This window comes from Echeneis naucrates, chromosome 8 (genome assembly GCF_900963305.1).
Source record: "Echeneis naucrates chromosome 8, fEcheNa1.1, whole genome shotgun sequence".
Lineage (NCBI taxonomy): Eukaryota > Metazoa > Chordata > Actinopteri > Carangiformes > Echeneidae > Echeneis > Echeneis naucrates.
Window position 1 is genome coordinate 927,309 of NC_042518.1, and position 26,137 is coordinate 953,445.

General features: G+C 45.0%; 4 protein-coding genes across 5 annotated transcripts; 1 reads left to right on the forward strand and 3 right to left on the reverse strand.

The window, feature by feature from the left end:
* Positions 1 to 722: 722 nt before the first annotated feature.
* Positions 723 to 3,742, reverse strand: LOC115047677 (mpv17-like protein). Its single transcript, XM_029508768.1, has 4 exons — positions 3,252 to 3,742; positions 3,015 to 3,085; positions 2,517 to 2,546; positions 723 to 2,432 (listed from the first exon to the last, which is right to left on the reverse strand). The coding sequence occupies exons 1-4, from the start codon at positions 3,556 to 3,558 to the stop codon at positions 2,217 to 2,219; spliced, it is 624 nt and encodes a 207-aa protein (XP_029364628.1). The 5' UTR covers positions 3,559 to 3,742; the 3' UTR covers positions 723 to 2,216.
* Positions 2,841 to 6,216, forward strand: sult3st1 (sulfotransferase family 3, cytosolic sulfotransferase 1). The gene is made up of 6 exons (XM_029508767.1): positions 2,841 to 4,551; positions 4,870 to 5,075; positions 5,290 to 5,416; positions 5,499 to 5,593; positions 5,662 to 5,833; positions 5,909 to 6,216. The coding sequence occupies exons 1-6, from the start codon at positions 4,410 to 4,412 to the stop codon at positions 6,016 to 6,018; spliced, it is 852 nt and encodes a 283-aa protein (XP_029364627.1). The 5' UTR covers positions 2,841 to 4,409; the 3' UTR covers positions 6,019 to 6,216.
* Positions 6,165 to 10,585, reverse strand: eif3d (eukaryotic translation initiation factor 3, subunit D). 2 transcript variants are annotated; one of them, XM_029508766.1, is made up of 16 exons: positions 10,463 to 10,585; positions 9,591 to 9,723; positions 9,467 to 9,512; positions 9,182 to 9,318; positions 8,992 to 9,077; positions 8,841 to 8,913; positions 8,530 to 8,645; positions 8,304 to 8,436; positions 7,852 to 7,999; positions 7,629 to 7,759; positions 7,461 to 7,546; positions 7,211 to 7,340; positions 6,986 to 7,128; positions 6,662 to 6,854; positions 6,483 to 6,576; positions 6,165 to 6,272 (listed from the first exon to the last, which is right to left on the reverse strand). In XM_029508766.1, exons 2-16 carry the CDS (start codon positions 9,711 to 9,713, stop codon positions 6,259 to 6,261), a joined length of 1,653 nt encoding a protein of 550 aa, XP_029364626.1. In that variant the 5' UTR covers positions 9,714 to 9,723; positions 10,463 to 10,585; the 3' UTR covers positions 6,165 to 6,258. The 2 variants fall into 2 exon arrangements, with proteins under 2 accessions (XP_029364626.1, XP_029364625.1); XM_029508765.1 differs by having other exon boundaries at positions 8,530 to 8,651.
* Positions 10,586 to 16,535: 5,950 nt separating this feature from the next.
* Positions 16,536 to 17,987, reverse strand: LOC115047463 (somatostatin receptor 3). Its single transcript, XM_029508412.1, has one exon. The coding sequence runs from the start codon at positions 17,985 to 17,987 to the stop codon at positions 16,536 to 16,538; it is 1,452 nt and encodes a 483-aa protein (XP_029364272.1).
* Between the last annotated feature and the right edge of the window lie 8,150 nt (positions 17,988 to 26,137).

Genomic DNA, 26,137 nt, shown 5'->3' on the forward strand with positions numbered 1-26,137 from the left:
GCAGAAGAACTTACTGCACTGAAACTCCCTTTTTCTCCAGCATGTGCTTCTTATTTGCGTTATTATGCGAAATGTCACAACTACTCTTGTGTGAATCGCTGTGAAATTTCACATTTCCCCTCAGAGCACACTAAGAAAACATCCCAGGAGTGCCATTATTAGCTCAAAATGTGATTTGACTAATACTCTGTTTTTGTTTCGTGCCAAAATATAACAACAAAATTGGTATTTACATGAAGCATTTAGTCACATGCATGAGTGCGGCTTTCATACTCCTTCAAATTGCCAGATTTCACTTGTCTTGTTGGTTCCATTAGTTTTAATGTGCTCCAGGAGCTGGTTCAACACCTTAACAGACTTCGAGGATGGATTAACCTTTTAGGGGCAAAAATGTGTCGTTGAATGTCTATTGACCTGCACTCAAAAGGTCAGTTTCATCATTTCCCCAGATTATCCATCAAATTATATAATTGATATAAACAGGCTTCTGGCGGTGACACAATCTCATCATTTATGGCTTAACTCTGACACAGTGTTCCTTCAAATCCCTTAAACAGAGTTTTCCCATCAACGCAACAGGAGAGAGCTGTTTGGTTTATTCACGTCAGGTTTACTGTTTCTTGTGTACCTGACTCACAACAATGAGGCGTCCCGTCTCTGAAAACACCACAGTGCAACAACACAAATCAGATGGGCTTTTGTATTTGTTCAGAATAATATTGAACACACTTAGAGGTTTTATTTTAATTTTTACATGGACAGATAGAATTTCTAGGTTTTTATTCAGTTAATTTACAGGATTGTGTCAAACTGCTCACTAAAGTCTTCTAAATCAATTTATTTTTATCCATAAAAGTCAAATATTATGTACATTTTCTACTGCTGAGGAAATGAGTTATATGCTGCCGTTACAGTTACCAGAAAGTATCCAAACGTCTCCAGAATTAATAATAATGCAAGTCACAAACATTTCAACTTCAAGAACGGATCGCTACGATCTAGGATGGATCTGGTTTTGGTAACTGGATGTGATGCATGATAAGGTACCTGGGCTGATGGCAACCTATGGGATGTTTCAAGTAAAAGGACAGGATTGAGATTGTGTAGTTTCACAGCTCAAACTAGGACACACAACACAGTAAGTGGGCTGCACCGACACATAACGGCCCAAAATGAGCCCCTCTGACCGGGAGAAGCATCGTTGGCGTCCTTTGGGGGAGAGTCAATGTTTTGGGAAATCTGTCTGTTTAGTTTCTTACTTCTGTGAGCAGATGAACACAGTGTGAAAAAAGTTTGACGCTGAATTCACAAAACGTTTCTTCCAAACTGGAATTTCTGGACATTAATGCAAAACTTTCAGAGTTTCCTGCTCTTTCCTCTCAGATTACTGTAACGTGTCGTCCTGATTCATTAGTGCATCCCTGGATATTAATGACTGTACACACATTATGTATCTTTAAATCATATTTCAGTGCATTGATTATTCACCAGTCAGCCAATCAGAGGTCGGGACAGTCTCGCCACCGAGAGAAGGCACGACTGGTGTAGAGCAGAGATACTCAGCCTCAATCTGATCTCCAAACCAAAACAACAACCAGCCTCATCACAGCACAACTGCCCAAAAACCCAGAAGCTCATTGGTCCAAACCGCCGGAGTCGGAGGCAAGAAGGTCGTCGTAAACAATGTGTGTCAGCACTGAGACCTCAGATCCTTCAAATTCCTGAGAGGAAAAATCCAGGAAGCTGGACGGAGAACATCAACACAAAAAGAAGTTCAAACACAGAAGGTCAGTAGCCACCGCAACATTGTGCCGCTTTGTAACCCCGTTACTCAGAAACCACAAATTTATTTTGAAGTCGACATTTTTGCTGCCTGGATTGTGTTTGTTGTCATAAAGTCAGTAGTCTTTTCCCAACTCTGCTGAAGGACCTAAACACGGCTCCTCTTGGAGGTTATCATCACGGGGGTCCGAAGGACTGAACTACCAATTTAGTGCTTCACATCTGGGTGACTCCAGCAGGAAGTACGTTATTACCGCCCTTCTTGTCTCATATCAGTCAGCGGTCGTGTGCGTATGTGACAGACATTGTTCTTGTAAACCTGATGCTCTTCAGCTCTCAGTTCACGGGTGCCGGTTTAGTGAAAACCGCTTTCTATCATCCCGTTGAAGTCCAAAGACCCGGACGACAGACGCAGCGTCCATCTCCTCCCCGCTTCAGTTCTCCCTCTGGGCCTTCTGCCTTTTCCGGGCGAGTCGGGCCTCACGCATCTCCTCCAGAGTTTTACGGGGGTCCATGACGAAGGCCACAGCCACCGCGGCAGTGCCATCGCCGTTCTGCCGGGAGAAGCAGAGGAAGGTGGCCCAGAGGAAGGCGCAGCAGCCCATGAAGGCCGTTCTCATGTAGAGCGGCATCAGGACAAAGTTCAGGAACTGAGAGAGACATCAACAATAATCAGACAACAAAGTCAACACGCAAAACACAACAAAGACCGCAAACAGATACAAACGGTTTACCTGCATGAAAGGCCAGTACATGAGTCCAGTCTGAAAGGGAAAACACAACATGAGTGTGTGTGAATCCCTTCTTACACTGAAGATAATGATAGTTTAGGTTGGAGGTAATTACAGTTTGGAGTCTGAGAACCTTCTTCTGTGGACCATCTTTGTTTTCAGAACAGATTTCAGCTCTAATTCAGCCTCGAAGGTTATTTTACATTTAAAAAAGGAGAAATGGTTCATTCTCTCTGAAGGCTCCAGTCAGAAACATTTTTAAACTAAATCAAATGCGACCCGTCTCCTCGGGTCTGGTCCTGATGTGGTCATGACGCAGCAGTTACAGCTCCTGAAGCTCTCTGACTTTTATCCTCTGGCTCTGCTCACCACTGAATTACCCCGCTGGTCTCCGGGCGCCGTGCCCACTGCGCAGGAGCAGCACGGTGACACAATCTGGGTTAATCTGGCTGTGAGGAAGGAAGGGAAGGTGACTTTCCTTCCCTTGAGGCCACTTCTTACCTTCCAGGTGTTGAAGAACTTCTCCCTCCAGTCTTCAAAGATGTCCTCCTTCCCCTCCAGGAAGCTCACCCCTGCGGGACACAGGAGACATTTACGCACGTTTGTGCGCAATGACGCACAAACTGAGAAGCGCGTGACGGCCTCAGGTCCCCAAACAGGACCCGCAGATCGGACTCACTCTCTCACTAACCCGTCAGACTCTACACTGGGCCAGGTGCTACATCCGGGACATCTCACCTGTGTAGAACACGCTGGTGGCCAAAGGCGAGGCGAAGCTCTGATCCAGCAGGAGTTTGCGGAAAACCATCCCGGCGGATTTCCCGGGAAAGCGCCTCTCCAGCGCGCGCAGCCAGAAGTAATTGAAGTTTCCTTGGAAACTGATGGCCACTATGGCCACGTTCCGGGTGTGTTTCCAGTCCAGGCGCTCCTTCTGGGCCATCAGCTGGTGGACCAGGTCCCCGCCGGCGAACAGGCAGCCGTACAGAGTGACGTTGGCCAGCCAGGGGAAGCGTTTGGCGGCTTCTTTCAGCACAGCTCTCCTCATCCCGGCGGAGGAACTGGATTCAACCCAACAACCAGGACCCGCTCATGGCGGGGGGAGGAGGAGGACTAGGCCGGACTCAGACACAGCAGAAGCTTCTCCCCGACAGACGGACCGGCACCATGGTCCAGTTCAGATGGAGGAGAAGCTGCTGGAACTCTCCTGGCTCAGTCTGGTGTCTGCGTGAATCAGGTGGCTCTCCGGTAAATCCTGCGGGTCAGAGCGCTAATCTGAGGGATTGTGACCCCCCCCCCTCCTCTGACGTCACAGATGTCGGCCTGACGGGCTCTCAGTCGGTCCATGTTGTTGTCAGATCAGCTGAGCTTCATCATCCTGATTCTGACCTGAGACCAGCCTCAACTCTGGGACCACGGAAGTCAGTTTATATTGAAGTCTATGGGAAAATGTCCCTCCTCCTCCCTGATGAGTTTATGGTCTCAGTCTTCAATACAACATGATGTTCATTTTTCAAATGAAGCTGCATTTAGAGGGGAGGGGCCAAAGGCGGGGCTACAATGTGACACAGACTGTACCACCCAATCAGGAGAGAGCACAGAGCAGGTCAGCTCCACCTTGTCCTCCAAACGTGTTGAAAAACCAAGATGGCCGACAGACGGATTACAATCTGGAGGCTTCAGAGCAGGAAGTGATGTGACATCACAGTGGGTGGACGTTTGGCCTCCTGATGATGCTGGAGATCAACATGAAGACTAGAAGAACTGAAAAAAGCTAAACATGATCAGGCTTCCCAGTATTCAGGGGAGACGGCCACCGGGGGCAGTGTGAGGCCGTCCACACAAAGAAGTCCAGAGTCCAGAGTCCAGCTGCTGCTGTGACGTTTTCAGAGCCACATCATGGAGCAGATCACCGACTATCTCTGCAGGTACAAAAACTACAACTTCACCATCGGAAGCACAACTCCAGAGCACATCGATTCACTCCAGAGCTTCCAGATCAGAGACAGTGACATCTTCCTGGTCACTTATCCAAAGTCAGGTCAGCTAAAGTCTGTTTTCGTTCAGTTCAGCTTCATAACCTCATAAACATTCTCATACTGTCCTTTTAAACGAAACAGCCGGGGAGACAAACATCTCAAACCCCCTGAGAAGGGGGGCAAATAAATCTGAAACCTTGTCAGCAGTCAGTGACAGAGTACGTTAGCAGTGCAGCTAACAGTGTCAGCCACTGCCAGATAAAGGTGGACAGATTAAAGCAGTTTCCAACCTGTGGCCTGCGGCCCCCTGATGGGCCATGGAGGTATTACAAATAGCACTGTGGAGAACTTTGACCGTCCGCTCCTCCCTCCTCCACCAGGCACCATCTGGACTCAGCAGATCATCATCTCCATCTGTGAGCTGAGCGAAGGTCTGAACGAGTATCCAAACAACCTGGAGCAGATGCCGTGGCTGGAGTACACGGAGGGACGAGAGGACTACGGCCTGAGACCTTCTCCACGGCTCTTCGCCTCCCACCTCACCCCGACCCTCATGCCGCCAGGGCTGAAGGACAAGAAGGCGAAGGTGAGGATTTTAGTCCTGGAAAATCAAACTTCCATTATTGGCATCTCTGACAATGTCATAATTACTTCAGTGGTTATTATTCTATATTGGCACAATTGTCATGAGACAAAAAGTGAAAAATTATCTTATAAATGAGAATATTTAACTGTGACCCCTTTGAGCTTCTATATTTGATGTGTCTAGTGCAACGTTGCGTGCGTGTTGGTCTCTGCAGGTCATCTACGTGATGAGGAATCCGAAGGACAACGTTGTGTCTTATTACCATTTCAGCAGAGTTTGGGCCGAGCTGGAGACGCCCAAGAGCTTTGGGCAGTTTTTGGAGCAGTATTTGGCAGGAAATGGTGAGAAAGAGACGTAATTTAACTGCAAACACACCGAGACATTGACCCGTCTGTGTGAACTGTGTTTTGGACCATCACACAGTCGGAGCATCGTCCTGGTTCGACCACATCAGGCAGTGGACTTCCAGCAGAGACCAGTATAACATCCTCTTCCTGACCTACGAGGACATGATCCTGGTGAGGTTTATTCTTCCTGTTGTGTTGGAAGGTTGAATGTTCCTGTTTAAATCTTGTTCTTCTTTCAGGACCTGAAAGGAGCAGTCACTAAGATCTGCAGGTTCTTGGGGAAACACCTCAGTGAAGCTGCTGTCAACCAAGTTGTAGAAAAATCAACATTTCAGGCCATGCAGAAAGATTTAAAAGCCAACTACGAGTTTCTGCCGCCGGAGAGAGCCAGTGGAAAATTCATGCGTAAAGGTGAATGGACGGTAACCAGCAGCTCCTGAGCAGGAACACGTGAACAAACTTTTGTTTGTTATTCTTCTGCTGCAGGTCAGATCGGTGACTGGAAGAACATCTTCACTCCGGCTCAGAGCGAAAGACTCGACCGGCTGCTTCAGGAGAGACTCGGAGATCTTTCCCTGAAGTTCGTCTGGGAGTGAAGATCGCAGCCTGATATGTGATATTTACTCTTCTAAACACGGTGAAGCTTCAGTCTGAGGAACAACGAAGACAGAAAGCACCTCGGTGTCTCTCTCACCGTCAGTGAGAAAGAAGAAAAGAGGAAATAAAACACTGATAAAAGCTGTTGGCCAATCAGTTGACTTTATTGAATGTCAAAAGGAATTAAATTGTGTTTCTGGTGCAGAGGCTGCTTTGGTCACTGGAGCCGACTCCACACCTCAGTTCTCTTCATCTGGAACAGGAAGGAGAGAAAGTGATCAGTGAACAGTAATCAATAATCACTCGTCTTTATTGAGGGACAAACAGAATCATCCATTCTGAATAAGTGGAGACGTCACGTCAGACGATGGCGACTTTGGAAACATGTCCAATTTACACAAATTCGATTTTTTTTAAGATGATGCCATCCAGCACTAAAGCACTTAGATCTGCTGAAGCTCACCTTCTTCCTCCTCGTCCTCTTCGTCTTCCTCTTCCTCCTCCTCTTCATCAGAGCTGAAGGTCCCGTCAGGCAGGCTGTACACTCGGATCACTTGCTGTTGACAGACAGACCAAACACCACATCGTCAGTGTGGAGCTGGGTTAGGCACCGAGGATCAGGATCAGGAGCCGCTCGCTCACCTTGTTGGGGTCCTTCAGGATCAGGTACTTGCCCTCGTCCAGCTTGCGGCAGATGTCAATGACGCAGCGCAGGATGCCCCAGGCGTTCTCCATGCTCAGGTTGATCTGGCTGGCGAACTCGTTGGGCTTGAACTGCTGCGTCCCCAGGATGACGTGGCGAGCCGAGTCCTTCACGTGGTAACGGGACACGTACCTGCAGAGGACGCAGGGACACCATGAGCGCAGCTGGTCCAGACCGTCCGGACCGCGACCCGTTTCATGGCGGCAGTTTTTATTCTTCCGTTTGTCAGACAGAGCAAAAGTGACTCGATTTGAATGTCTCACCCCAGTTTCAGGTACTCTGATCCAGCCAACATGGCGCAGCAGGTCCAGCGGGCCAGTTTGTAGCTGTTGTTCTTCAGCTCGGTGGCCAGGACGGCTCCTCTCTGAGAGTCCAGCTTCTGACGCCAGTCCACGCCGTTACAATACTGAGGGCAACAAGGAGGGACGGACATCAAACACTTCAGACTTAATGATCTGATGCACGAATGCCTCCAGAATCAGACTTACTCTGGAGTCCCACTCGTTGAGGGTCTTGATGTTGACGAAGGACACTTCTCCGTTAGCGCCAGTCATCACTCCGTCATGCTCACAGCGGACAATCAGATCGATATCATCTCCGAGCTTCCAGTGACGGTACCTGAAACACGAGGACGAGCCGTCAGCCTGACAGGAAACATTTCTTTCTTTTCTGTGGATGAATGTCTGAACTGGACCCCACTGGACCGTGGGAGACGCACCATCTGGCTTCAGTGTTTACCTGTAGGCCACAGACGCCACCTCGCTCTTGTCCATGTCTTCCTCCACAAATGGGTTGGAGTTAGGAAACTTGTAGCGCTCCCCACCCTGAAACACAAGCAAAGGGATTCAGCTCAGGAGGTTTTATGGTGAGCCCGGAGATGAAGACAGACTCGACCAGTGCTCCTACCATTCGTAAACACTGCTGGCTAAAGTTGTGGTTGATGTATGTCGCCTCCATCGCCAGGTTACGAGGGGAGTTGAAGGAGTTGCCTTCATCCTGCGGCGGCTCGTTGGCCGTCTCGCTCACAGTCAGTAAATCTGAGAGGAGTTACAGAAGCTGCCTGTTAGAGCAACAGCGCAGAAACAAAAACACACCACATCGCTGGAATGAGTTGCAGCATTCCTCTCACCAAAGTCCGAGTTGTCTCTCTTGTCGAAGAACAGCTTGTTTCCCACTCTCTGCACGATGATGTCCCAGGAGTTGACTGAGCGCGTGCAGCACATCAAGGTGGCCAGGATGGCGTCGGTGGCGAACACATTACCCTGAGTCTTAGCCAGCTGGAGAACAAAAGAGAGAAAATATTATTAGATGTTGAGGAAGCACTGTGCAAGCCCAGTTATCTTTGAAAATGAAATTAATAATAATGAAGAACATATAAACGTCACTAATGTTGTACATCTGCTTGTTTTTAACATAAGTCTCATTCTATTTATTCAAACTAACTAAATGCTATTTTAATGAGTTGGCTGTTATATCTTTCATGTATTTCTTCTGTAAAGGAGTTTAAATTCCTTTGTTCTTTGCTCTCTGTGGCTGTGTGTTTGTTTACTGAAATAGCTCATTGTATAAAAAGCTGGAAACCTTGCGGATGACGGGATCATCAGTCGTGGTGACAGTGTGGAAGATCCTCTTGATGCTCTTCAGCTGTTTCTCGTTGCGGGTGGTGATGCGGTCGAAGGCTTTGTCATAGTACTCCAGGGCACCGCAGCACTCGCTGTAGGAGGAGGAAACAGGAGACAACAGCTCCTCATCATCATCTGTTCTTCACCGCTGACACGACTTCTACAAGGAGGACGGCTTCACTTACATGTCAACGGGATCAGCCACCTCCATGTACCTCATCTTCATCAGCCTGGGGAAGTCCATTTCCTCCTTCACCTCCCAGTCGCTTCTTACCTCCACAGAAGAGTCTCTTGGCTTCAGCTGAGCCTTACAGGAAGGGGGGGTCACTTTTAACATTACTTTGAAATTGGACATTTAAGAAGCAGCAACCAGAAACTGTCATTTATGTTTTAAAAAAATGACAAAAATAACACAAATCCTGTTCTATCAGAGGCTGAAAAAAAAAATTTCAGACGTGCTCTCATCCAGCAATAAAACTGGTTAACCGATAAATACCTGAGACTTCTGGTCCCACTTCTGACGGACACCGAACTGCTTTTGGAACTTCTTCTGCAGACGCATTCGATCCCTGAAACAACAAGCGGGTTCGCCTGCTGTCATTACATGATCATTAAGTGACCTCAACTGAGCTCAGACTGACTCTCACCTCTCCTTCTGCTTGGCGCTCTTCGGGAGCGTCTGCATGTTGAACTGGGTCAGATTCCTCCGGTCCTTGTCCCTGCGCAGATTCCTCTGTGGGAACAATCATTGTGCTGTTACTTCTATTTTAAATTACCTGAGAATTCACCACATTATACTTACTATTCAGTCTGAGATCACATCATCAATAGAATTACCTGGGCAAACCTCATGCGATTCCTCTGGTACGCTGTCTTTTGGGTCTTGGCAGTGTCCACCAGCTGGAAGCTCGTCTCGTCTTCTTCATGAAAGTAGGCATACTGGCTGCCGCCTCCGAACTGAGAGGAATACTTATCTGAAGAGAAAACAGATTCATGAGTAACTGATCCGTTCTATCAGTAGATGAAAAGGGGTCAATCAACATTAATTAGCACGTTCTGGTGGTGAACGTGTAAGAATCTGTTTAGGTGAGTCAGTTAAATGAGGTTAATGAAATCACTCACTTGTGTATCTCTTGTCTTGATAAGTTGCTCCAGTCCAGTCAGCGACCTGAGGAGAGAAAAGTCACAGCGTCAGGAAGTGGTCTTGGCTCAGATAAATGTAGACGAGTCTAATGTGAGAACAAACCTTCCCCAGACGGTCTCCTTTGCTGAAAGGCTGGTACGGCATATCTTTGAACTTCTCCGGGACCGCACATGGACCCCATCCGGACGGATTGTCCTGGATCACTGGGGCGTGAAACTTCGCCATCTCCTGAAGGCTGAGGGGAAAAAAAGGAGTTCTGTGAACAAGCAGAAAAACTAAAAGCGGCAGAACTGACTAAGACGAGTTTAAACTGTGGAGGGTCTCAGGATACGAACAGCACAGATCTCTCCAGCAATGCCCTTCAGTAAAGAGGCACTGATCAGCTTGCGCAGTGGGCTCATCATCACTGACCCTTTTTCCAACAACACATCTCATCCTGTCATAAAACTTCAGTTTTCAACCTCACGTCAGCATGCAGCTTACAATATTTTAGTTCAAGTTCAAAGAAAATCTGAATATCATCGAGGCAACAAACAGGCCAGACAGAACCGTCCATCGAACCTGCTGATCACATTCATCATCGATCACTGATTTCTGATTTCTGATGCTGAATCAATGGATCACCGTCAATCTGCAGCATCTTTCAGCAGTAAACACAATAAAGACGCGTTTTTACAAAGAAAACAACAAAAAGCACTAAACTGTGACGTCATGTGCTCATCTTATATTCATAGGTGAAATTAAAATGTCTCCTCTGTCTTTTGCAGGTTTTTTAAAAACATTTTTTTCTGGCAGCTCTGACTCAGCTAGCGGCTAACGCTAACGCCAGGTGGTCATGTTAGCATGCTAAGCTAACTGGGCGACAGGACGCGGACAGCCTCGGGCGTGTTTTTATGAACTTCAACGAAAACAACAACAAACAAAACAAACACAACATCGGTCATGCGCCTGTCCGCCGCCTGCCGCGGCCTCACCGGGAGCGGCGTGTCAGCGGGTCGAGCTGTTCGGTTCCGCCGGTTCTCTAAAGACACGAAGCGCCGACAAACCGCCAGAGCCAAAGGAGGAGCAGAGCTGCCGTAAAGCAGCAGGAGGGGCCTGTTCCTGCCGTACTGCGAGCACAGCTGTCGTAAAGGTTAAAGACGCAGCCCCCAAAGGCTAAAAATAAAAAATCAATAACAATCACTTATATTATTGCACTGTTTTGTATTTGTATTTGTATCACATTTGAAAATGCATCTTGCCCATTTAGAGTTTGTTCTGTTTATGTTTATTTAATTATTTATTGACAAAATTTGCACAGGAAAAAAATTATTATTTCTTAACAAAGGGATTGAACACTAAATATGTCTGTTTATTAAACTCAGTCAGGATCCTGTGGGTCACACCACCGGCATCAGTCCAGATAGATTCAGCTGTAATGAATCTCTTTGACCACCAGATGACAGAAACACACATGTTGCTGTCAGAGAATTCAGAGCTAACGGGAGACGAAGAGGCTGCAGGTTGATCAGTTAACCTGCAGACAGAGATCTCTGGAGGTGGTTAGGGTTAGGGCGAGGGGCGGAGCCCCCCTGGACAGGTCTCCCGTCCATCACAGAGACAGACAGAGACCAATGCACCCAAACTGGATGTCTTTGGAGGCCCCAGGCCGGGAACCGAACCCAGGACCTCCTTGTTGTGAGGCAACTAACCACTCTCCCACCGTGCTCGGCACATATGAATCAAATGGTAAATAATTCAAGCGTCATGAATTTAAAATGAACTTCAGCCTGCCTCCTGTGTTAGATACATATGAGACAGTGCATGCAGCGTGCTCATGTACTCAGACTGACACTCTTTCCAAAGGAGCTTCAGAAGTGGAAATCAGATCTGTCACCGGTGTACATTTCCAGAATAATAACTGAGCAACACACAAACACGGCGACTCTCTGTGCTGTCACTCAACAGGCTTCAAGTGTGCATCTTGTGAATAAATCTCTGAATCCAATTCAGAAGTTATTGTGCTCTGTAAAGCTGGCTTCACAGCCATGAAGGTATCTGCTCTGTGTGACGGATGTTTATGTTACGCTGATTCCTCCTGGGATTCTGTGCAGGGATGAGCCAGCTGACGGATGATGCCATCATCTTTGTGCATCTGGTCTGCTCCACATCTGCGCTGACCTGCTTGCCAATTAATCAACTTTTTCTCATGAGGAATCACAAACATTTAGTCCTGACAGCTCCATTCGCTGCCACCTCCCATGTTTTTTCTGTCCATCATCAGCCATGGCAGCAGGGCTGTGAGTCATACCCGCTGTCGTCCTTCAGGGACGTTTGGAGCAGCGCTGACAACAGATGGCAAACTCAGTGTCAGCGTCAAGTCAAATTCATTACGTATCTAAATGGGGACGAGACTCAGAGGGATTATTTCTGTCAAATAGGCCAAATGTTGGTGACATCGTCATATCATCTTCCCAAAAAAACTGTTGCAAGATTGAGCTTGATATTTGTGGTGTGGTGGAGTTGTGAGAAGAATGGCACAGTGCTCTAAGGACTGTCACAGTGAGATTTTCTGGGTTTGCTTTTTTAAAAAAGAACCTGCAGAACTTCCCTGAGAATCATGTCAGCTGTTTGTTTGTTTGTTTTTTTCCAGGTTTCCTTCAGTATTAGAATAATTCCGTGACCTTTCCCTGTTTATCCATGGATACATTACAAACAGCTAATTTGGCTAAAACTGATTCCAAGACAGCATTATATCTGCTTTTTTATAGCTTCTGTTTCCACCCACTTAATATCTGAAATCATCTACATACCATATCTGAAGAGTCAGATGTCCCTCAGATAAGGAATAATAACTGTCTGAATAAGGTGCTGAGGCAGAGCTTTTCATTTCAGCTGATTTATATTCAATTCTATCCATTTCACTTCTTATAATTCTTGTTTTGATATCATATTTCGAAAGCTAACAGCCTCAAGATGCTGTTAAAACCATTTATGATTTATTTATTGTTTAATTTTTTTGTGCACTTTCTTAAACACGTGTATCTTGAAATTAATTAGGGATCAGGAGAAAAAATTACCAACACCTGTCTGCAATCAGACGGAGCCCTCTTTGCGATGATTACTGTCATTTCTATGAATAACTGAAGACTGAAGGAGGAACACAGCAGCTCCGTCACGTCGTCCGTCTGAAGGCCGGATCCTGAAATGTGAAACAATCCAGGTGGTTGATATTAAAGAAATAACCAAATGTTGAAGTTAGACTGATCTCTGTGATCCCCCTGATACGACTCAACGTGTCTCCTGAAGCAGCGTGGACATGACCTTTGTTGTCACAGTGACAGCGATAATCCGATGGACCGCAGTGTACCGACCTTTGTCTCCATGGTTACTGTTAAGACAGTCTGGCCTGGTCAGGTTTAGGAAAGAATTTGTGTCAGAATAAGTTCTCCCACTGTTGTCTTGTTCACAATAGAAACAGCATGAACCTCTTGGGAATCGAACGCTGCTCACCTGTGTCACATCCATCCACCCCAACGTGGGCTTTGTTGATGTATTAGCTGTCCCCTAGCAACAGAACCTAATGATGATGTCATAACTCCCTGCTGACAGGCAATCTCTGTTGGAGCTCTCTGATTGGCTGGTTTTGCCCCTTTAAGGCGGAGCCAGTCAAGCTGTGCCCTGATGCTAAGCTAAGCTAATTAGCGACTAGCGTTAGCTTTGTTTTCCCCATTAAGGCAGCAGATGGACCAGAGAAAAGCCACCAAACGCTTCACCAACAGAAAATGTTTTATTTTTTCAGACTTACAGATTCAATGACAGAATTGTCTTTTTGGCATTAAATATTGAAACACCACCAACATCACAGCAAAAACAACAACAACAACACAACAACCCAGTGTGTCTAATCCACAAAATCTACACCAGCACACATCAACTTGTGTCTCTTTTGTGTTGAATAATTTCCCCTGATGCTTCTGTGAAATCAGAAAGAAAACCTGACACCTTGACTTCGCAGAGATGAGTGTTTGTGTCCTTAAATCAGCACCAACACTTCAGCTGCTTTCTGCAAACACAAAGTAATAAAGACTCCCACTCAGTTTGTGTTTCCTCTGGGATAGTTTCGCACTCTTTGTTCTGCGTGTGCGCTGAAGAATCAGCTTCAGTGACCTGAAGGGTTAGTGTGGACCTTGTTGTGTTCATCCTCTGGTGCTGATGGCAGTGTCTGCTCTGGGCCGCCATCGCTGCTGCCAAAAAAGTGAATCGTAGGCTTTTGGAGTTAACTTGAGTCTTGTCCATATTGCATGTGGGTGAGAGTCGTAGGCAGAGAATCACACTGAGTCAGAGCGCAGCCACCAGCAGACCCGTCAACTGACTATCACCTCCAACAACAGTAAGCACAGGTGGGTTATCCCTGCAGGGAGCTGGGGACCGCACAGCCAGCTCAAACTGGCAATATTTATAGGCAAACACACACACACACCAAATAATAGTAAACAGAAGCAAACACACCGAGCTCCACTCAGCCTGAACAATTCTCCACTCTCATCAAACTGCACGCCCCAGGGGCCTGGAAAATAAAGTATCAGCGAGGCGAAGCTCCTTCTAATGTGGCTGTAATGACGTTTTTATGCTCCTCGGTGGATCTTATCAGGAGGGTGTGCGTGGGCATGCAGTCTAAAGACCAGCGGCAACACAGCAACATGGAGCACAGGCATCGTTTGACTGTATTTACATCCAGCTAAATATAACCAGCTGGCCTCAGTCTGTGTGTGTGGTGTGTTCGCTCTCATGAATGGAGGCCAGTTCCAGATGAATGATGAGGAGCTGCTGCCACCAAGATAAGAAAATATACAGACACTTGTTTGGATTGTTGTGTTCATGAATCTACTGAGCTCTGACAGGAGGCGCACCAGGAAGCTGCCATTAAAGAGGTCAGAGGACTGACCCGGTATCAGCGCAGTCTCACTGATACACTGATAATGAAAAATCAGCCTTGAGCAGAGTTTTTCTCCAGAGACTCACTTTGTCTGTTTAGATGAAGCTCGTTCCTCTTGGGCATGTTTTCTATAAGCCCTCGATGCTTTAACACGATGTGAGAGGGAAGCAAACAGTTAAAAAACACCATTAATGGAGTCATTTCAGCAAACTGTAGAAAATCCATTAAATCACATGTTAAGGTTTAATTACAATCGACTACTGAATTTCATGGCACTTGAATGACGCTACGGGAAAAAGAGCATGATTTCCTCATAATAGCTGTAATTTGGATGCGGCTGTGGTCTGCAGTGGAGTCTGTAGACTGCATTCATATCGAGCTTTCTTTTTCTGACAATTCGGAGGCCTTTACCATAGAAGCTCCATTCACACACATTCATACAGAGCTTCTATCATCACATCCCCACACTCACACACCGATGGAGCAGCTAGCCGAGGCAGTTTGTGTTTGGTATCTCATCCAAACACTGACAGCTGACGACAAACATGAAAATGACAGCGAGCGTTTGTGGTCGAGGGTTTTGTTCTCTCGTGGCAGCTGATGATTTGTCCCAAAATAACACTTCGTTTCCCAATAAAGGAAACTAGACTTGGCAGCAATGATTCCAGATGTGAAGTCTCAACTTTACATCTGTTAAATCAGAGTATCAGCTGCCACCGACGGGGAACGATCATCTTCCAACCAAAGAGCTGTTTGTAAATCAGTTTTTAAGGCTCCCACATGTTCTCCTTCCTGGCCAGAATCATTACCCATAGTGCATTGTGGCTGGCTGCAGTTTGCTCAGGCAGTCAGGTGCTTGAATTCATGTGTGGGATGTGTAGTCTGTGGTGTCCTTGAATCTGCCTGATAAAGAATAATGTAGTGAAGGTTTGATCTTTCCAGGAATGTGTCCGTCTCCTTGTTCTGTGTGTCGGTGGAAACGCTCAGCTCGAAGCCACCGAGAGCTGAACTCGTTTGTTTTACATGATAACTCACATCCCTGAAATAGCAAACGAGTCACGTGCGGTTTTCCACCGACAGCATCATCACAATAACGCAGTGAATCATCAACTTCTAATATAGCTTTAATATAAACATAATAGCTTTATCCAAAAAACGCTCCAGAATTTCCCGTCGCTCCAACTAAAGGAGCTATTTGTAGGTTTAGTGGTTGCTACAAAGCTAATATTAGTATTAGCAGCTGTTAACTTATCAGGAGAAGGTGATAAGCCCTGTAATCAGCTACATCATCAGGCAGAATAGACGCTACGCTGGTTAGCATGCTTCAGGAGAAGAAAAGATGTGACAGAAAACTAAAGGCACAATGATTTTTTTCCCACTAAAGCTGCTGTTGCTAATGCTAACAAATAGCTCCTTTAACTACTAAACCTTAAGGCTGCATTTTAAATTCACACATTTCCTGATGTGGACGTTTAATAATCTGAAGGAATGAAATAAATGTGCATTAAAACATGATTGTGCATCTGCAAGTGGAATATCAGAGAGACAAGTCAAAACTTCAGCTACAACAAGTGTGAAATGAGCACCCGAGGTCGGAGCCTGAATGTTCAGATATATACACAAGATAATATTCATTTATGATAAAATAATCACTGAGAACACAAGAAAGCTAATAATCCCCCTCAGAGACTTTTGGATATTTGTACATTTCCAACAGCAACTACAGCATGGTTTGAAGGAAATATAATCCTGCCATGATTGATATTTTTTTCTGAAGAAATGTTTTTAGTGAGTGAGTCTGCAAAAATATTATGTACATTATATATTAATATGTTCTCCTGTTTTCCTGGAGTTGTGCCAAAACAGAGATTTGGAATGTGAACATTTCAGGCAAAACAACTTTGGCATTTTCTAAACAAATGATTAGTCTGAAATATACAAGATACAGGACAGAGGATTAAAGGATACAAACGGCTCATATTTGTACATTCAGCCATGCAGATCTACACGTGATTCACTTTATAAAGTGTATAGATTAAAAATACAAACTGTGATGCTCTCTAAAGTCCAGCTCTGTGTGGTGGAGGTCAGCCTGTAAAAGTGAGTTCACTTCAAGTCCACATAGCTCACTATAAATAACTGATCTCCAACGAAGTGCTCTGCTCCAGGTTCTCCTCCGGCAGAGTTTTGACGTTCCCATTTTTGGCTCCATTGAGAAGCAACGGGAGAGTCAGCATGGACCCGTTGGCGGGATCTTTCCCCTTGGTGTCCCCTGCTTTGTCCTTCCTGTCTGGGGACGACAGCTCCGTTGTTCCCGGGGTCGGCCCCTTCTCTGAGAACAGCGGCTGCAAGCTCTGCTGCTGGAAGCTGCTGTTCCCATTCTGGGCGATTCTGTAGATCTCAGTCATTTCTGACACGTCCTCCTCATCGTCGTCTTCTTCGTCCCTGATGGCCCGTCGCAGGCTCTCCCTGGGCATGGGCGCCCTCCGGCCTTCCTCCTGCTGCTGCTGGCGCTCCATGGGCTCGTGGTTCTCTACCTTCCTGGTGGAACGGCAGAGCGCTTTCCGGAAACCCCTCTTGAAGTTGTCTGACAGGAAGCCATAGACGATGGGGTTGGCGCAGCTGTTGGCGTAGCTGAGCACCACGACGAAGTAGTAAAGGCCCTGGTACTCCGGCGGCAGCGACACCAGCAGGTTGATGATGTTCAGGCCGTAGAAGGGAAGCCAGCAGAACACAAACACGGCCACGACAATCACGACCATGCGTGTCACTTTCCGTTCTGACTTCCTGCGCTTGGTGGAGGTGGCGTGGACTTTTTTACCCGAGCTGCGGATCTTGAACACGATGAGCAGGTAGCAGAGGCAGATGATGAGCAGAGGGCAGAAGAATCCAACGGTGGAGGTGTAGATGATGAAGGCCGCCCTCCAGATGTTGGCCGGCTGAGGCCAGGCGATATTACAGGTGCCTCCCGTCTTCTGGATGTTGGCGAAGATCACCACGGGCAGAACAACGAGAAACGACAGCGCCCACACGGTGCTGTTCACCACCTTGGCCACCTGCGGGCGGCGCCACTTTGAGGAGTGAATGGGGTGGACGACAGCGAAGTAGCGGTCGATGCTCATCACCGTCAGGCAGAAGATGCTGGTGAACTGGTTGATGGAGTCGACGGTCATGACCAGGCGGCACATGAAGGGGCCGAACGGCCATGACTGCAGGGTGTTCTGCACCGCCAAGAAGGGAAGGCCGAGCATGAAGAGCTCGTCTGCAATGGCCAAGTTCAGGATGTAGATGTTGGTGACCGACTCGATCTTTGAGTAGTGCAGCACGATGTGGATCACCAGAGTGTTTCCTCCCAGGCCGATGATACAGACGATGATGTATATGAGCGGGATGAGAACGCCGGCCACGCTGGGGCCCGCGGACACATCGGGGACAGTGGCATTGGTGGAGTTCAGCAGCGTCTCGTTCAGATCGCTGCAGTTGAACATCAGCAGAAACAGGGGGAGTCCAGGGCCGGCCGAGCTGCCGTTCTCCATCGTCTCATCGGCCATCTCCTGCCCGGGAAACGAGACGTCACCCATCATGGATGTTGGCATCCTGTCGGTTTGTCCCTCTGCTGTCTCAGCTCCCGCCCATCTGTTCTGTTGGGGACATCATGAACTGTTTTTATTTTTGTTTCATAAAATGTTCAGCTTTGAAAACTATCAGCAGACAGAATGATACAAAAGGACTATAAAGTTTTTACACAAAGAACCTTGTTTATCGAGCATCACATTGGATTTTTACTGTTGAGCAGCTTTTTAAACTAAAGCAGCGTGAAGTCTTTCCCTTCCAACTCCTTCATGAAGGTTTTTCCTCTTACAAACCTTTTTCACATTTTTAATAACCTTTTACAGATAACTGTTCTTATATTCTGGCTGATGTTATTTGGTGAACAAAGAACTGCAAAGACAAATGTTGGTATAAAAATGGTTTTCAGCAGCTCAGTCGTGTCTGCAGGTATTCCAATCATTCTCTGTTCTGCCCCGATAACCTTCAGCGTTCAAGTGGGACTGCCTCATGAAGCCACACATCTCTGTACACATATATTTATATTTTTATGGCAGTTCTGCTCATGAAGCCAATGATGCCTGCAGTGAAAAAACCCATAAAGGTTTTTAATAAGCACTAATGTTGACATTTTGTGGTATTTTAAGGGAAATAGTTGTTGGAGTCATTTCTTGTCTGAGAAATGATCCAAAGCACAAATATAAAGTGCTGCAATGTTGGCGGAAAAAAAAAAACATGTGGACATGGGGGTTGATAACACTCAGAGGATGAGAGGCGGAAAAAAAAAATAGATAAGAAGATGAAGAGCAAATAAAATGGAGGACATGAAATAATGAGTCAGACAGGAAACAACTGAAGCTGGATGTTTGCAGGTGGACTGATTCGACTGCAGCTGCCATGTTTGGTCCCTGATTGATAAGACAGGCAAATTAAACACAGTGTGTTCCCACACGGACCGCAGTGTTCGCCAACATTTCATCGGAAACCCAGCTGGTCGGTACGAACTCACGTTTAACAAACATCTGGAAGGCTCACAGATTCAGAATCAGCCAGTAGATGACATTCAAAAGAGCTGGACGGTAACGACTCCCAACATATCTGCTGGCTCTCATTTGGTGGGTTCTTGGTTTCCAGAGGATGAACCCTGGTGACCATTAATGACCGTTCAGATAAACCTTGTGTGTGCTGTGTGCATCTGTGGTTAGCCACGGTTAGCTGCTAGCCAGAGATTTTGTTGAAACCAACTTATAATTGTCTCGTTTCTTAATTTCTCTGTTCACTTTCAAACAGAAAGAGCTGATTGGTCTAAAATCGGTCACCTGATCAATGAATTTAGGCCAAAAGGTCTGTGAAAGAAGGGGCGGAGCCTCCACGACGCTGTTGATGCTCACAGAGGTGTGTTTTTCTATTTGAGTGCCGATGCTGTTAGCTCAGAGATACCGGCTGCCTGGCGAATTTTTTAGATACATTTGCTCTTTTTGTTTTTTCCTCTGGCGGTTTTCACTCCTATCTTTGGCCCTGAATCTGAGCTGCACAGAAACATAAATCTTCTCGCTTCATTTCACTCCCCATTAACTGCACAGCTGTACGGTACCGAGAGTCATTTAAAGGAAAAAGAGAAAAATCATCAGGAGGGCCTGAAAACATTGACCAGCTCGTCTGCCGCTGCTTTGAGGGGACGAACGGTGAGAACGGCACAGATGTGGCCGGAGCTTCATCAAACAAACGGAATGAAGGTCTCTGAGCAGTCAGTCAGAGAAGACTTCTTCTTTCAAGAACAACCTGAAACTGCAGATGTTGAGTCTTTTTCTTTATCAGATCAGTTTATTTATCATTTTCCAATATCTTCAATTCCTCATGATTGCAGACGTTCCATTTGCTGCCAACTACCAGCTCCATGGAAACCAGACAAAGTGGGAAAGAGATTTGTGTCATAAATCAAACAGAACCAGATAAACGGCAGAAACAAGAACAGCCTTATCTCTTCTCTGCTCCACTCAAAGTGTTTCAACGATGAGAAGAAGAAGAGACAGCTCTCAAAGATACACAACAAAACAAAGTCAACATCAGCTGCTGACGGACAGCTGATGGACCAGATATCAACTGGAGGGCAGCAGCAATCATCAGAACATTCTCTCTCTGTCAGAGATTCAATCCACAAAACTGCTGTTAAATGACATTTGTGACGCTCTTTTGCATTTATTAGTGGCTCAAATTCAATTTTCTCTGATCAATAGGAGCTGTGAGTCATTCCCACCTAATGGGACGACGCAGGTCTGTCCCTCTTGTCTCCTGTCCTGTCAGGATTTAACAGCTCCGACTGCAGCCGATCAGCAATATCCAAGAATGAAGATAAACCTTTTTAATATTCAATATTGTTTTCCCTCCAGGATGAAACTGTTATCACATGAAATATCTGTTTTTGACATTCAGAGTCACTTAATGCATCTTAAACAGATTATCGAAAAATCCATCCATGTAAATTCAAACACTGATTTAATTGTGCATTTTTGATGTTGTTGTTGTTGTTGTGTGTCCTCACTGAGCTTCATCAGTCATCATTTGTGTTTTTGGAGATGATCAGCTGACATTAGAGAGGAAATGTGGATGAAGACGGTCAATTAGAACAGATTGGCCTGAAACCTCAGACTCAGCGGACGCATCAGGAAGGCTGGACTTTTACCAGAACGAAGACTTCAAATGCTTTTCACACTATTAATCTGTTTATTGAGGAAATCAGAGTCAAAATGAGATTTGATACTTTTATTATTATTATTGGAGCAGCAGAAAAAAGAGATGCCTGTCAGAGATTAGTAATCTCATCTTTAAATAAGTTTCCAGCCCGACGGTTGTGCAGCTCTGACCTCAGAGAAGTGAATTCATCATCTGCTGTCTGCTTTATATTTATAACGTTTCATTTGCCTTCATTAATCATCACACCAGCCCCCCCAGGACCATCAGGCCCCTGAAGGAGGAGAATCTATTCTGTTTGTAAATTGAGGTTGCGAACTGCTGCCAGAGTCAGACGGCAGCGAGACATCAACTAAACGTTCCTCATTTGTCTCCTTTTCTTTAAATGAATCCAGATGAGGTGGCGTGTTTCTGTTCAGAGCAAACAGCGACTCAAACTCATATCTGAATCCTTCAAATCAGAGTCATCAGTGTCTGTTAAACCAGTTAGTTCTATTGAAGGCTTCTGAACACCATTATGAATCTCTCTGGAGCCACATTAAGGCTTTTCTACTTTTTCAGCTTTTGTCATTTTAAAAATGTCTTCAAGTCTAAACATATTCAGAATCAGCTCAACCTCAGATGATTATATGTGTCACCTGATGTTGTGTGGATAAAAGCTGTGTGAGGCAGAATAACCAAAGAAAAGTTCCTCTCATGTGTTTGGGTCGTTTCTGTCTTTATCCGATCAGGAGTTCTGCTCATGAAAAATCAGCTCTTTATTCTGTCAACACAGTAAACTCAGACCAACTTCAGAAACCCTGCAGGTATAATCCAGATCCAGTGTCCTGACAACTTATTCCACCTGGCAAACCTTTGTTATGATAAAAAGCTTTAAATAATATTCAACCAGCTGTTGTATCTGTAATCACAGCCTGGAAATGTCACCAGAGGATGTAAAAACGCTGTCTTGGTTCATTCCAACAGCGTCGACTAATCAAACAGCAGCAAAGTCATGTCTGCAGTTATCAGCTGCTGAAGGTGAACGGCGTCTTATCGGAGGGTGTGACGGCTATTTGTGGTTTCTTGGAAGTGACCGAGAATTAAATCACAACTACTATGAGTGTGAAGAACATACTTTAAAAATAATGTAAACACAGTAATGGCTGTTTAAACAGAACCATTCAGCCTGCCCTTCATTCTGTCCTGGTTGTAAAGAGGCTCCAATCGCTTGTGAAGACTGGATTCATATTCATTTAGAAATGTGAAGAAGATCAGATGAATAATAACACTTATTTCTATTTTGATTGTATTGAACTGACAAAGAATCCCAATATATCTGAGTTATACTTCAGCATGTTTAGAGTTTATGGTATGAAGGAGACGGATTAATAGCCTGATTAAAAGTCAGAATTCATTCTTTTTCTGAGACATTACACTCATATAAATGAATCAGCACTTATTGGTCATTCAAGATTTCAACTGATTTCCTGTTGTTTTCGTCCTTTCCAGGATCTGTTTGGTCTAAAACAGACTGGAATGTAAATGAATATGTAAAACCATTTTAAAAAGGTGTGAGGATTGATGTGAATTCACAGGCTGCAGTGTCAGATGGTTCCACTTCACCTGTTTGCACCTATTTTTAGCAGCAGCAGGAGCTGATGTCCGATTAAAACTCACTTTTCTATCGCACAAATAAACTTTTATAAAATTCACTGCTACAACTGACTTTAGCTGTCATTGTGGGACCGTATGAGAGAACATGCAGACGTAACGTGGCGTTACACAATAAGTGTGTTGATGCCAAATGTCTCAAAGACAGATTCAGAAAACACCAAACTGCAACAAACAGCAGGAGAGCGAATGTGAATCACTACAGAAATGCCAACTATCTCAGCTGTCAACGCCGAGCGAGCATCCGTCTGACAGAGCGGTGCTTCAGGGAGGAGCGTGGTCAACCCGGCGAAGGATACAGGAGTCACCAGTGCAGCCATCTTGGCTTTGAAACCATATCTGAGTCTGCAAAGTGAAGCCTTACACCTTCATTCTATCTAATGACCATGAAGGGGTACCACTTACGGTTTCTACGGGTTTAAAAAAACCAAGATGGCCGACGGACGCCAGGTTGATGTTGTAATCGGTAATTATCGGAGTCATGGAGCCGTTTAGCCTTTTATTTATTTTGTTTTATTCCTTTTTTTCTCATTCAGAGCAGCTGTTTGAACAATGTGGACCATTTAGCAGCTAAAGATCTAGATATTTCCTCCAGCAACCCGGAGATTCAGTGGCTGACACAAACACAGCAATAACACAGTGATTGTGTAAATAATCCTGTTAAAAGCTGATGTTGTTGCTAACTAGTTATTACAGCTTTAATAGACCGGAGTGAAAACAAAACTCTGCCCAGTAATTGCTGTTAACGCAATAATGACGCCTCTGCTGTTGTGTTTTAGTGTTTGCTGGGACTCTGATTGGACGATGAAAGGGCAAAGTGGGAGACGGGACGCAGCAGCTCTGGGTCACACAGCTGTTTGAACAGAGTATTTACTCAGCGCTTTTCCTCGGCCTTTTGTGTTTTACCTCCTCTTGAAAGCCGAGAGTGAACGTTCAGGAGCTGTTAACTAAACAGTCGGTGAGAAAACGTGAGCGTTCCAGGTGTTGTTGTGGTTTACAGCTAAGAATGAAGGCTGTAGATATAAATTAGCTGTAAACCAGCTCAGAACGGCCACGTTAGCCTCCAGGATAAAATCGGTGTGTTTACGATGTTTGTTGGCCTAATACTCTCTCCTGATTGGCTGGCTGCTCCTTCATTGGGTCCATTGTACTTGGAGGTTAATTAAAGTGTTAATCTGTGCCAGAGGTGGTAACCATGGCAACGGAACAGATGCCACACAACCATTTGAGCGCTAACTATTGTTAGCGCTCAAATGGAAAATTTTAAAGACTCATGGCTCATTAACACTTTTCATAATCATCTGCTCATGTTGGTTTTTTGTATGATTATTTATGCTCTCAGTTAACTCATAGGTACTTGGTCTATTAAACAGCCATCGCAGAGGCAGTAAAATCCTCACGAGGGAGAAGCTTAAACACAAATTCCTTTATTAATATAATCTCAGGTTAATTTTCTGCAAATTGATTAATTATATCAGCCGTTGCAGAAAGTTTCCTCATCAAACTGCTCGTTGCCATAGCAACGAGCATCTTTGTGTGTGAGCAGTAAACCAAAGTTCTGTGCACAAACTTTATGCGTCGCGGGAGCTCCTTAATGTGTCACAGCTGTTCTACAGACTAAATCAGGGGGGTTGAAGAAACCGGCATGATGATGGTTGAATATTTAACGAAGATGTTGGAACCTGTTTAAGCTCGTCTCCTCCAGACTCAGCAGGAGTCCGGTCGACCTGAGGCTGATGAGGAGGAGGGAGGAGGAAGGAGGAAGGAGGGAAGAGGAAGGAAGAACGAGGAAGGATGGAAGGAGGAAGGAGGAAGGAGGAAGGAAGAAGGAAGAAGTAGGAAGGAGGAGCAAGGAAGGATGGAAGAGGAAGGAAGAAGGAAGAAGGAGGAAGGAGGAGTGAGGAGGAAGTAGGAAGGAGGAAGGAAGGAGGAGGAAGGAAGAAGGAAGAAGGAAGAAGGAGGAAGGAGAAGGGAGGAGGATGGAAGAAGGAAGAAGGAGGAAGGAGGGATGCTGCTGCTGCTGTCGGTGAGTCACCGCTGTTGAACAAACTCTGAATTCACAGTCAGCCTGACTTCCACTGAATTTAGATTTACGTTTTGACCTTTTTTCAGCTCTGTCAACATCTTCTACATCGCTTGGTTGTTTTCCAGGTGGAGGCTGAAAACAGACGGCTCTCCTCTCACCTCTGTACATAAATGTCCAGTTAACACGCCTCACTCAGATCTGCATAAGTGCCTGAGTTAGTTCGGCTTTAAAGTCGTGACTGGAGTGTTTCATCAAACCCAGATCTGAGAGCCGTCAGATTAAAGGAGCGACAGGAACATGAAAATAGGTTCACCAAAGTAGCCACGCCTCCTTCATGCTCTGTTTCCCTCTAAATGGAGCATCATTTAAAAAATGAACATCATGTTGTGGTGAAGACTTGAATATAAGGGAGGACCCATAGACGCCAACACAACCTGACTCCTGGTGGGATAGACTGCAGCTTTAGAGCTTTTGACACTTCTGAGGACAAAACGCTGCTGTCAGTGGGTGAACGTGTTATCATCTGAACTTCAAGGAACAAACATGTTGACTCATTTGAATATTTTGCTGCCCTGACCAGTTTTTTTTTATGTCAAAACATAAAAACAGTAACGAAGTTCTGTATAAAAACAGCAGAGGCGGCTTCACGTTGAGAGGCCGAGATGTTGTTTTGCTCTTCTAAGCTGAACTGAACGAATCATGTCAGCTGGTAATCACAATCACACAGTGAGGAAACAGTGGGGATGTTTTTTCTCAGGAAAAAAATAAATCATGTTTTATCTCACAAACAAAAATACAAACAAACAAAAAACTCAATTCAATTCAACTAAAGAGAGCACATGAATACTGATTTAACCCGATTATCCAACAAAGCGTCTGAAGTGATTTAACAGAACGAGGCCGTGTCTGTTTACGGAACATAAACCTCTCTGAAGCTGCAGGCCGTTCTTCACAGCTGGTCACTTCAACATTCACATTAAAGACGAAATGGTCTAAAACCTGAAAAACAAACTGATTTCTGTTTCTGTCTGAATTTATTTCATCTGTTTTTAGTTTGTTTAAAAGAGAACATTTTCCTCTGGTGGCTCTTAGAGGAACTACAGCTTTCTCTCTTCAGTCCTTCAGCTGATGTTAGCTGTGAGCTCTTTAAAATTATCCAGCATCTGAAGATCAATTATCCAGTTCAGTTATTTTTCAAGCTAAAATTAAAAAAACACTTTAGAGTGCGAGCTTCCTAAATATAAAACTTCCACGACTTTTCTTGCTTTTATAATTTACATGTAAATATTTTCCACAAGTGGGACATTTGTGGAAAATATAACTTACAAAGGTTTGCTAATGTTTCACAGACAATTTTCAAACAATTGGTTAATTTTAAGAAAATAACAGTGATGAGCTGTTGTGCTAAAATAATGTCTGTGGAGACGTAGATGAGAGACACAAAAATAAAACCCAAAATATTTTTCATGACTGGATCTTATTCACATGTTGTCTTTTAATTTCCTGGAAATAAATTAATTAGAAATTAATTAGAAAAAAGAAAAGAATATTATCCTGAAATAATTTCTGCTCATTAGAAATCATCCACATGTATTCTTACAATAAATAATTATTTCACACCGAAATATATTCTAATTTATGCAAGCCTACACACACAGATCAGGCTACTGCGCCAGTTTTTCTAATTATGTTTGAGGAGAAATCTGCTCCTGGTGTGGATTTGTCAGACGAGAGAGGAGATTTATTTTTCCTTTTTCTGAAACAATATTTCTATTATTTCTGCTACTTAGGTTCATGACTGGGTTTATGAGA